The sequence below is a fragment of the Artibeus jamaicensis genome, unplaced genomic scaffold (assembly GCF_021234435.1).
Source record: "Artibeus jamaicensis isolate MK-2021 breed Jamaican fruit bat unplaced genomic scaffold, CSHL_Jam_final scaffold_916, whole genome shotgun sequence".
Taxonomy (NCBI): Eukaryota; Metazoa; Chordata; class Mammalia; order Chiroptera; family Phyllostomidae; genus Artibeus; species Artibeus jamaicensis.
This window is the reverse complement of record NW_026522059.1, coordinates 25,853,293-25,866,194: the sequence shown is the minus strand read 5'-3', so window position 1 is coordinate 25,866,194 and position 12,902 is coordinate 25,853,293. Positions and strand designations below refer to the sequence as shown.

Here is a 12,902-nt window from a genome sequence, read left to right as displayed (position 1 = left end):
CTGAGCAGAAGCTGTTACTGGGCCATTACCAGTTTACAGTAACATACTCAGCAAAGCGGGGCCGATAGCTAGCTAGTGGCAGTTACTTTCTTCTATGACTGCCGACACATTTTACTTACTGTAAAAAATTATAATGCTCAACAGGAACAGCCAATGCTATTAAATAATACTTGCTCATTTAAATAAAGCTATATACACACACACAAAAATCAAACCAGTTGAAACACAATTTTTATAAAAAGATATTAAAAATGGTAGGAGCTGCCCCATCAGACAGAAACCGACCGGCGCCAGGACGCTCGCCAGGACGCTCCGACCAGCACACACCCTGCAGAAAACTCACTGTAGGGCATGGATGCGCTGCTGGCGATGGAGGACGCGTCGCTGCAGGTGGACGCCGGGGACGGCGGGGGGCCCATTTCCGTCTTCACTGGTTCCTGCTTACTTTCCGGCCTGAGGTGAGAAGCAAGATTTTCCTCATAATTAGAAAAACAAAGTATTAGGAGCTTGTCAAATGGTTTATTTTTAAGACTCAATCTTATCCTTATATAAGGGAATGCAGTATTAAACACGTAAACAAAGCGGTTTATTTTTAGGAACCTAGGCACTGAAAAAGGCACACAGTGCATTCTTCACATTTGCAGACGTGTTTTAAATGGGAAAGAAATATACCATATAAAGCTACCAACCACTTGGAATGATGCTTCAGATAAGCCTTATCGAGGAATAACAATGAAAGCTGCGCTCGATTTATCCACACAGCTTCATCATAAGCCTCTTGAGCAAACAAGTTTCACATTTCTGTGAAGCCTACTTGGACACAGCAATGTAACTGGAAAAAACAAAAAGGTAAAGGCAAAGAAACGAAAAAGCCCACTAGATCATTAAGTCCTTGAAGTTCAGAAAGGGAACTCTATTCACAATGGTTTACTAAAATTTATTCTTGAACCATATGGTGATGAAGCATCACCTGCTACAACTAAAATGAGAAATTACAGGATTAACATTAGTCCCGTAACTAATCCTAGTTATTCATTAATTATACCTAAGAAAGTTAACTGCAGCCAACTATATACAATGTTCTGCAGATGGTAAAAACAAATATTTTTATTCACTTAAGGGCAGAAGTCAATTTTTAGTCAGAAATGTATCATACAGAGATCAGCTTGGTACATCCTAGAATCAGGGTATTCATCTTAACCTAACCCTCATCTCCTTACCCCCACCTGGAACTTCACCTGAGTTCAGAAACAGTCCACAGAAAACCAGTGTTATTTTCACCAGCATCTTAGCCAGCTGCTCAAGCAAATCTCCTGAGGTGCGGAAGCCAAGTGGTCCTGACTAACCATTAGCATGCCTTTAAAGTGAGTGGTTCAATGACTTGCAAAGAAGAGTGATTGACATGAAAATTATCTTCTTAGCATTTCATTTCACTTAGTTCTTTCACTAATTAATATAGATGGCAAATTTCAAGGAAGATCTTAAACAACTTCATAAGTACAGGAATTTAAATGAGATTACAATAGAATATGCTTTTTAAACTATTTATTCACATTAAAAATATTTCAAACGCTCTTTACAAAGTTTCATAAAAAATGAAACTGCGTTTTGTTACTTCTATTTTTAGGTTTTAAAAACAAATCAGTGAAGTTAGGGAGAAAGTCCCAAGCACTAAAAACAAAAACTTCAATTAGACATAAATTACAATAGCTTAGCTTTTTATTTTATCATTTTAAATTTATTTTATTGTTCTTCAATTACAATTGTCTGCATTTTCCCCTCACCTCTCCCCCCACCCCCTCCAAACCCAGCTCCCTCCCTTGCTCCCACCCTCCCCCCTGGTTTTGTCCATGTGTCCTTTATAGTAAAAACCCTTCCCCCCATTGTTCCCTTCCCTCTCCCTTCTGGCTATTGTTAGATTGTTCTTAATTTTAATGTCTCTGGTTATATTTTGTTTGCTTTTTTCTTTTGTTGATTATGTTCCAATTAAGGTGAAACCATCTGGTATTTGCTTTGGCTTTTTAAATATTCTTTTTTAAGTTATATAACGGTGATCCCTGTGTTTCAGAATTCCAATTTGTGTTTTTAAAATTAAGGGGAGTAACAGCAACAGTAATGAATTTATAATTATATTTGTTTCAGTATACTAAAAAATTTTGTAACTTTAAAAACCTCTATGTATACTAAAATCCCAATCATTTATTTTAAATGTCTGTATACATTTAGAAAAAATGTACAGCAAAATACTTAAAATTTTATTTCTAGGATGTGATAGTACTTTTCCATATCTCTATAATGGTCACATTACTTTTATAAGAGTAAGAAAAAGGGGATTTAAAAACATCTATTGAAGTTTTTAGGTTCATGTACCAAACAATCAAACTGTAACACACACATTTTTGAAGATGAGTAGACGTCTCCAAAAGTACAGGTGTTAAGATCTGTGTATCTGCTCCCAAACCACAAGCCAGCCACAGAATGTGAGCTATACACAAGGCAGTGGTATTTCTGTTCACATGTGCCTCCAATCTGAGTCTGCAAATCCTTCACAGAACTCCCCCGCCCCCACCGCCGCCCCCTCTACCCAGCACAATGACCTGTAAAACCCTTCCATTGACCAGGATGCCGCCATGACTAGACACTAAGAGGATTAGAGGTGAAGAGTGGGAGAAAGCTGACCTAACACAGGGAGGCTGGACACACTGTTACTGCTACACAACACCTGCACCCAACAGAACAACAAAACAAAGACAATAGAAGAGACCCACACAACACCGGCATTCTGGCCATTAAACACCAGAAATAACTGTAACACACAAATATTAACCAAGCAGTGAATGGGAAATGTTGCCGATTCCTTTCCAGACTCCTGTGGATCCTAGTTAAGAACCCATCATTTGGGCACTTTTCTGAGTCTCTACACACCTCTAAGTCGCCCTTGATCTCCCCCCTTCATATATATCACACACTAGAAAGAAGCGTAAAATCGGGATTAGTGAGGGGATGGTACTTACTTAGCTTCAGTAGTTTTGCTAGCTTTGTCCATGCTTTTCAAGCTCTCAGGAGATCTAAGTTGAAATCTACAGCTATCATTCATATTCCAAACTGACTCCATTAAGACACCAACTTTAGGAATCCCAGCACTAATCGAAAACGCAACTGCTCCAGCATGATAAAGAGGATTATTTCTCAAACACACCTGAGAAACAAAAGAAAAATCACCATCAAGATGACAAACTAGAAGTTATTTCAAAAATGTATAAAAATAGAACATATGAAAGTATATTGCTTCCTCCGTTTTCCAAATACAATCAATCATACACAATTGAGAGACTGCTAAAGCATTGACTTAAAGATCTCCATTAAGAAAATGCGCTTCCCAAAGCAGCAGGAACAATTGCAGCACATTTGCTGAAAATTAACTTGAACATTTCAGGCAGCAAATATTCTGACATTCTGCTATAAGGAAACAATAAAATAGCAGAGAACAAACTAAGATCATTTAAAAAGGGAAACGTGAACAAAACAATTTCACATTTGGTCCGTTTCTTGTAATTTGAGTTATTTTCTTCCTTAATTCATGACACTATATAGACTCTAACACTTCGTGTCTATTGATGTTTGTTTCACTCTGAGACTGCCGTTTTCTACAGGCCAGAAGCTTCCCTGGATAATAAAAGGTTTCCCTTACATTAAAAGAGTAGGTAGTAGACATTAGTGTTAGCAGTTAACTGAGTTCAGGAGTAAACACTCTATAAATTCTCACTGCTGGGGAACACCCTGAAACTGACAACCTGCCAGGTGGCAGTAACAGCAGCTCCAAGAGAGATAGGAGCATTATTTCTGGAAATCTCTTTTGATTTCTGATAGCCCAATGTTACATTCAGTCATCCAATAACTAATGATTATGTGGTACTTGACAGTAGCATATATGAAAATCATGGTTTTGATGCTTCATAATTAAAATGACACAGAAGATGATGTACATGTGAGAAGTGAGAGAACTGGAAATGCCGGCATGAAGTAGCATTTCTAGCAAAGCATTGCTGCACGTTATTAAATGCAGTTCTATAACCTCTAATGAGTGGTTTTTAGAAGCTGGCTTCTCAAAAATATATGTCCTGCTTTATTGTGACTTAAAGGGAAGTTTCATCCACAAATTTGCAGGAAAGACTGGCAGGAAGCATAAAACCTGAAAGAGGACCAGTAAGAAGTAGGGCTGTGACTGAAAGGGAAAGGTGGTAAGACACAGAACAGGTTACTACTCATCAATGCCTTCTCGCAAAAAGAACTGCACCTTAAGACAGGGAGGTGTGCATCGACGGTCTACCACATAACAAGACACGCAGTAAAAATAAAAGTATACCTCAGAGGTATTGTGGGTTCTGTTCCATACCACCATAAGAAAGTTACTCACACAATAAAGCACATCACACAAGCTTTTTGGTTTCCCACAGCACATAAAGGTTTTTTATACTATATACTAGTCTATTAAGTGCGCAAGACTATTGTGTCTCAAGTATACATATCCCCTTAGTTTAAAATACTTTAATGCTAACACGCTGTCACATGAGCCCGTAGAAGTGGTGCCGATACTTACTTGATGCAGAGTTGCCACGAACCTTCAATTTGTTAAAAAAAAAAACAAAACCCTGCAACACAGTGTCTGCAAAGCACAATAAAACAAGATATGCCTATACATTTCTCTCAACAATTACGATTTCAGAGTGCAGATGTAGCTGAAAACCTGAAATGATCAACAATTCTTTCTGATGTTAACACATGAATGCTCTCTTTATTCTGCAGTAGTGACTATCTTAAACTTCCATTTTCTACATCTTCAAAACAAAACCTCAGTTCTACACTAACTACTTTAATATGTTGTTATCTTTCAGCAATTCAGTGCCAAGCTAAATTAGTTTTTCTTTGATACATCTTTAAAGCATTTGTTCTGCCCTCCCTGTCTACAGTAATGTCATCCTATGTGGTAATAAGGCAATTACTAAGATGTCCTCTGTTATGTGAGTCCAGTGAACACGGAACTTGGAGAACATCACAAGGCAGTATTTGAACTAAAGAGGAAAAGGGGCACTCCAAGAAAGGAGAAATCTGGCCACAGCAACGGACATGAATAATGGAGACTGAACAATAATATTCAAAATAGTGGGTAACTGCTGAAAATTTCCTAGTTGGAAGGACAACAAAGGAATCAGAACAAGACAACCAGCCATAAGTAGGACAAAAAATAGCCACAAACAAAAAGATCAGCTCCATTTGAACTGGGTTTTAAAGAACTGTAACAGCTAACATTGTGACAACTTTTTAAGACACAGAGAATACTGCACTCTGTAGTGAAGAGAAAAAAATGAGTTGAAAGAATGTGCTAGATGAGGAAATTAGCACCACATTATGTAATCAAAACCACATCTGTCTGAGTGTTAGGGATTGCAAAGTCCTCAAGCATGCAATGCAGCACTGGCTAAAATAAATAGAAACGTCAAGTTGGACCCTGCAGACAAACTTCTGTGAGTCTAATGAATCAGACATGTGACAAGAGCCCTCAAATCTGGGTCTCAGAATCCATTCTCCCTATTATATATGACTGAGAACCTAAAAACCTTTTGTTTACGTGGGTTGTATGTAGTTGGTTTATAGTATATTAGTAATTAAACTCGGAATTTTTTAAATATTCATTTAATAGTAACAAACTCCCCATTAATAATAAACAATTTTATGAGGAATAATTATATGTTTAAAAAATCAACAAGAAAAGTGGCACTGTCTGCATTTTCACAGATCTCTTAATGTCTGACTTAATAGAAGACAGCTGGATTCCCATGCCTGCTTCTGCATTCAATGTGTTGTGATGTTACTTTGAGTCAAGTATATAAAGACAATTGAGCCTCACACATAGGTAATTGGAGAAAGATGGACCCTGCAGATTCCTGGAAAGGGTGGAGAAGCCAGCTGGGTATTAGAAAAATCACCTTCCATAAGATCCCATAGGAGCCTAAATCATCTGAGTCAACACACAAAAACTGGTAGAAACATAGGTAATCTGACAAAGCCTCAAGCACTGTGCTGATCACATGCCCGGACAGCAGGACGGAGTAACTGACTTGGTCCTAAGAATCAACGGGAATGTGGTCCACATTAAACACAATGTGGTCTAGGCGCTACCACCAGACAAACTGAAGAAACATGTCAGGTAAGAGGCTCCAGGCTCTGCATGTTAAGACCAAGCACTTCCTCGAACCAGACACAGACACTGGTTCTAGGAACCCTGCCCTAGGGAAACCTGCTGACACTGAGCCAAACTCCATGTGTTACTCAACTACTGATGTGCCACCTACGTGCAACTAGAACCTGGTCCTTTAAACGGCATCCATTTGTAAAACTGCTTATGTGAAAGTTACTAACAGGGGAAGAACGTGATTTTGAAGAGAAAGGACATCCCTTAGGACAGGCTGCATTCTAATCACTTACCTGGGTTCCGACAGTAATATTCGGCATCGAAGAAATACCAGCACTAGATTTGGGCTTTTTATTTTTTGCTCTAGCTTTTTCTAACATTTTTTTCCTTTGACTAAAAGGGACTACACCCCTGAAAAGAAAAAGCAGAAATTGGTCAAATAAGCAGCAAACAAGCCCATTAAACAAATATGAAAGTACACACCTCATTCAGGCATTTCCGGTGTATTCCTTCCCCGCTATTTTTGCTTCAGAACATTAAAATGTTCAACTTATACTGAATTACAACTTAATCATAGGCTTAATACATAATTGGATCCATTTTCATTAAACATTGAGAAATAAAATTTACAAAAAATTTCATCAGTTGGTATTTCACTCCATATAGGTGAATTCATTAATAGATTTCCCAATGTATTATTTGTGTCAATGCAAATTTACTGATGCCTTAAAACACAACAGAGAACACATTTAAAGTTCCTTTCTAATAGTAAGGCATAGAATATTCGTAAAATGAAATGCTTTGATAACCCTTAAGATGACATTTTAAGTAATGCTGTTGAGTGAAAAAGTACCATTTAACCTATGCTTTCAATTATATAAAAGCAAAGTACACATTTATGTATAGGAAAAACAATAAAATACCTCCAAATGTTAACAGTAGTTATGTCTTTGAGGAGGTAGGATTATAGGTGATTTTTGTTTCTGCTTTATATTCTTATAAAATTTCATAATTTTAGCCACTAAGTATACATTACTTTTATAGAGTTTTCTTTTCATGTATTTTTTAATGTCACTTTGTTCCAAAGTGAAATCTCCCTCCCTGTATCACAGTATCTTTTGCCGACCTCCTCTCGTTGGTGCTTCACTTTCACTACTCAGAGCACCTATTTATGCGTACACACAGCATCCACCAAGCCGCCCGGCAATACTCACCACCAATATAAACTGTTTTCTAGCTGGGCACAGGTATAAAGGGCACAGCAATGTAAAGAAACGATCCGTTCACCTTGAAGTTCCGAGTAAGTCTGTGCCGTGTGCTCTAATTTAGAAGCCACAGAACTTAAGGTTTCATCCACCCATGTGGCAACCTAAATGATAAAATATTAAAAATTTAAAGAAATACATGTCATCTTTGCAAAAGAATCGTGGTCAAAACTTACTATTCTATGGACTAGAATTCTAAAATGTTTTGAGCTGAATGCTAAAAAAAAGCACGCCATTAACAATAAGTAATCCAGAAAGGGTTCTTAATAAGACTAGAAAGTAAGTTACTTTCTTCACACAATTAAATCAAGATAGCAGTTATTGAACTGTCTGAAGCCATAAGGCATTAATCAAAAGTAAGTATTTGCTCCAAAATTTTAAAAAGAATTTGACTTTTTAAAGCCAAACTATTAATATGAGGTATAATATTCATATTTTCTCAATCATAATACAACTCAAGTTACAGTGCTTTTCGTATTTCTTTTGTCAGCATTTACCTTGAATATTTTTTTCCTTCCCTTAAAGTAGAAAGCTACCTCTAGAGTCAAATTGTAACAAAGAGATAAACAAGCAACAAAAAGATTACACATTAGATTACAATAAACATTCCCTTATGTTTATTGTTGACACAATTACAGATGCCCCCATACTCTCCCTTTTTTAAAATTTTTATTTATTAATTTTATTTTTTTTTGAGAGAGAGACAGATTGAGACTTGTTGTTCCACTTAGTCATGCATTGACTGGGTGATTCTTTTACGTGCCCCGACTGGGATCGAACCCACAACCTTAGCATATCAAGGCAACACTCTACACCAACCAAGCTATGTAGCCAGGGCCTACACTGTGCCTTTACTCAAACAGAGATACTTTGTATTTGTGGATCTAGTTAGAAAGACAGAAAATGAAGACAGAAAAGGGAAAAGAAAATCAAGAATTTAAGCATGAAGTATTCATCAATCAATGAAAAGTGTGGCATACCTTGTTATTTTCTGTAGCTACAGTTGCTCTTATGCTATTTGCAGACAGGAGGACTATCTTTTCATTGGTTAGCCCCAAAAACGTTGCTCGTGGATGATGTAATGAAGGATTCTTTGAAAGCATAAGAAAAATGATCACCGTTTTATATGTTGATATGCAGACCCTACTCAATGCAAGATTTAACACGATAAAATACCTGTGCATTTCTGAAAGGCTCAGATTCACTCCACTTCCACTGATAAAGTTCTCCTTTACTGCTAACAGCCAAAAGCTCAGAATATAGAGCTCCAATACAGATGAATTTTGTCCCATCCTACAAAGTAAAAATAAAATGGTATAAATGTAACAGTTGCCAAACCCAATGGTTTGGATACAATCACCACATAACCTGTGGATTGATTATGTGAACACATAAACCACAGCTATGTGAAGTCCCTATTTCAGCAGAGCCTGCAAGGCCCTCCGCAACGTGGCCCAGCCCCTCGCTCACGTCACAACTGGCCTTCACCCTGCTCCTGGATCAGTCCACCAGGCTCCTACCATGCCCTTGTTCTTCTGACTTGTTTCTCTGTTATCACTCCCCCTCCTCGATCGAGTCTGCTCGAATGCGACCTTCTCTGGCCCCACTCGTGTGTTTCATCTCTCCACTCTGCTTTCCTTTTAGCTCACAGCATTTCACAACTTGACACATCATATTAACTTGTTTACAGTCTGTTTCACTGGAACACAAGCTTTGTCTTGTTCACCCCTGGGTCCCCAGTGCTCAGGACGGTGCATACAGGAGGGGAAGCAGGGAACGCCCAACGCCAAGATGGGAGACGCCCGCCCTGCAGGCTCTTCCAAGCTGCTAAAAAAATATGTGCGTGTTGGTTTTTAAGGTAAAAGTTTGTTTAGTTTTAAGGCAATGCACATGTAATAAGTTCTAATGCAACTAAATTATTCAAAGTTTGGACAATAAATGTAAAATAAACAATTATCAGTGACAATTGTTTAATATAAGGCCAATATAATCAGAGCCATGAGGATACCCAGAAATCACACCACAAAACTTGACAGTAACAGATTTTAGCTTATACTTTTTGCCAAGATCTACACATTTGTCTCTTTGGAATTCTGCCTCCAGGGTATGCTAAACTAATGGCGTCTTTACGGCTTTCTGTCAGAGTGCAATCCTATTTGGTCAGAGAGGTTGTAGCACTCAGCTAAAGCCTGCTGAGGTCTGCCAAGATTTTCAATGTAGTAGTAACAGGTTATTCCTCACAGTTGTGCAAAAAGAAAAGTAATTTTAAAATCTATTTTATCAGTACTGGTCAGACCCACAACCAAGTCATGATGGGGAAAGAGACTAAACATGAAATTCTGTAAGTAAGAGATTCCTCTCTTCCCATCGCCATGAGTATCTGAAAATCTCTGCCTACTTTCTCCATAGCTGCTTCATCAAATCTTAACATCTCCCTCAATACTTCCTTCTCAGGCTCTGGGTTGAAAGAAAGATGGAATCAGATCAAGTGAGTCCAAAACCTGGACCCAACACTTAAGTACACGACTTCAGGTACCTTATGTAATTTCTCTGAACCCATTTTTCACCTCTAAAATGGGTACAATAATCACACTATGGAGATGGGGTTGGTAAAAACCAAATAATGGGACATATAAAGTACACAGCACAGAGCCCAGCACAAGCAGGGCTCCATCCAAGTCCACCATCATTACTCTGCTCCCCGGACTTCATCTCCTACTCACCCGGAAAGCACAGCTTCATGGATATTCCCACTTCTACATTTATTTAATAAAAGAACACTCCATCTCAGAGACTGAAATGTCCTTCTCTCCTATTTAAAGATAACCCACATGCACACACTAGACAGACACAACCCTGTCTTGCAATTCCAGCAGCCATCCAAGCTGATCTCTCCTTCAACCCCGCTCACAGCACAGAGAATTACCACTCAGCCTGCTTCACCTTACCAGCTCTCCTCAGCAACTACAGCTGTTCATACAGCAGTGCTCTCAGTGCCCCATGCACTTAATCAATCCACCTTCTCCTTCAACTATTGCATCCTGTCCACCATCAGTTCTGAGACTTCTTCTCTCCCTTGTTTACAGGTCAGATCTTCGTGACTGTTTTCTCCATTGCCTCTGCCCCACCATGCATTCCCTGTCCCAGATTCTGTCCTTGTCGCTTTATTCAAATTATATTCCACCCTCGGCCTAAGTGACTACCCACTAGGGCGCCATGCTTTTAAACACATAAATCTCCTCTCTCCAGGCTAATCTTCAAGAGCTCTGGATGTCTTAAAGTGCTGGAACATTGCCAAAACAAATGCATCATCTCTTCACAGCTGCTTGACTTCTGGAGTCCCGCCTAAATGAATGCCACCTACCACCTACTCTGTGTAAGACAGACACAGGGGAACCTGGGCTCTCTCCTCAACTTCTCTCTCTCAACTACCAAGTGACCAGTGCACCAGTGGTGCACTTGTCACCCCTTCCTCTGTCCCCACTTTGGTGGAGAGCCTCATAATTCCTTTCTGTTACAGTTCTACCAGTCCCTTAACTGACTCTAGCTTTGTCCTATTCCTGCCTTTCTCCCTCAATGCCAATAATGCCCATCTCTTTGAAAACAAAGCCAAACCCCACCAATCTTATCCCATTACTTCTCTGAGAACTGCCCTAACTTCCTGGTGAGTGCAAAACCACATCTGAACTCCTTGACAAGTTGTCTAGGGCCCTTTGCAGTCTTGCTCCATCTTGCTCTTCTCCTACTGCCCCCCACACAGCTGCAGTTCTGAATCCTCATTGTTCCCCAAAGACACGGCAACCTTTCATGACCCTAGGCCTGTGCTTGATATGTTCGGAATGCCTTTGTATCTTGGTCAACGCCTACTTAACCTTGAAAGTGCTGCTTAAATGTCATCTGATCTGTGAGTCACTGTCAAACCTCTCAGGTGGTGTCAGGCCCCACTCTGATCCCGAGCACTGGATTCTCACCTTCAGTCCTTACCACGATCACACTGCAAACACATCATGGCATACGTGAATGTGTCTCCTCCACCGAGTCTCCTGCGGGAGGGTCCACACTGTATTCACCTCTACATTCCCAAAGGCCAGCTCACCACATGGCACACAGAAGGAGCACACCAGTAACTGAAGGAACAAAGGAATCTAAATTCCAGCTTCTATGCCTTGACAGACAGCACGATCCTGAACCGACCATCCCTATGGCAAACACGGTGCACAGGGCCCTCTCAAAACTGACCTCCCCCAACCCTTCAAGGGCAGGCTAACGTTCCCCAGAATAAGAAGTCCTGGATGAGCCCAGCAAAAACCTACTACCGTACAGACAGATGTGGGCAGATGGCACAACCACCAACCAAAGGACGACGACGGAAAAATCACCTACTGTTTCTCGCCTGCTTTAGGTTTGTATGTAGCAAAAGACAAAACCATCAAATACACACAAAGAAACAGTATTTTTAGCTCACTCATTTCACAATGTCATAGAAAACAATGCTTTTATTGTTTTAATGGAAGACTAACAGCTGCTTCTGAAGAAGTTGGGGGCCTGCCTTGGCCCAACTGGAAAAGCGAACAGGCACTGTTTCCTTAAAGATCAGCAGTAGTTCTTCTCTATTTAACAAAAGCAAGTCACTAGAGGGTGAATCTAATTAGTAAATTTGCAACTGTCAGAATAACAACAAACGGATCATCAATCAAATCAGAAATTCTTCCCCAAAGGGAGAGGGACACTTAAGAACATGGTGGAAATTAGCTCACAGGCAAACCTTAAAAGACAGATGGCAGTGGTCCCAGCACCACCAGCTCCTGCCGCCCGCACCATCTAGGCGTAGTTTGTATTCCGAAAAGGTCAGAATTTCTATTCCCAAATTCCTCCCCCAAAACTTGGTTTTCATCTGTTTCCCACCATCCACACACACGGGTTTTCCTCCCATGAGGCAGCTGCTCCAACAACGACGCGCTCTGCACTACGGCTGAAGTGGGCGGAGGTTGCACTGCAGTCTCTCGACTGTGCTTATTTGCACTTGGTCGCCCTCACCCACCTACTCTTCCACATTATGCGTATGTCTGCCTTCTTTTCCTTTTTATGACCATTTCTGGTCTTGCTCTTACTTCACTGTTAAATTATATCTGTGACACACCTGGCTAACTCTTAGCAGATCTTCCTGGAAATGTCCTGGTGTCAATTAAAATCAAGAACAACAAAGACCTCCCCCACCCAGTTTCTACCGCTGCAACCCTGCAGGGGAAGCAACATGGCCAATGAGTCTGATCAACTGGTTCCAACAAGGAGGCTGCTCCAACAGCTTAAGTAAGAGGCCAACAGCTTAAGCATGGGCTATTCCCTCCCACATCATTCAAAGACACTGAGAATAACACACAACTCTGTAATTCAAAAGGCTGGGAGGATTAAGTTTTCTTATTGTCTCTAAGCTGTATATGACA

The 12,902-nt window shown here is 39.9% G+C and overlaps 1 protein-coding gene across 8 annotated transcripts in view; it reads right to left on the bottom strand.

Moving 5' to 3' along the window:
- Positions 1–12,902, bottom strand: part of UBR5 (ubiquitin protein ligase E3 component n-recognin 5) — a 121,094-nt gene that overhangs the window by 54,621 nt on the left and 53,571 nt on the right. For all 8 annotated transcript variants that reach the window (XM_037133342.2, XM_037133345.2, XM_037133344.2 and 5 more), the window contains exons 10-15: positions 8,635–8,751; positions 8,439–8,549; positions 7,408–7,562; positions 6,487–6,604; positions 3,015–3,199; positions 344–453 (exon numbers count right to left, since the gene is read on the bottom strand). In XM_037133342.2, the coding sequence (XP_036989237.2) occupies positions 344–453; positions 3,015–3,199; positions 6,487–6,604; positions 7,408–7,562; positions 8,439–8,549; positions 8,635–8,751 (796 nt within the window). The remainder of the gene's footprint in view (positions 1–343; positions 454–3,014; positions 3,200–6,486; positions 6,605–7,407; positions 7,563–8,438; positions 8,550–8,634; positions 8,752–12,902) is intronic.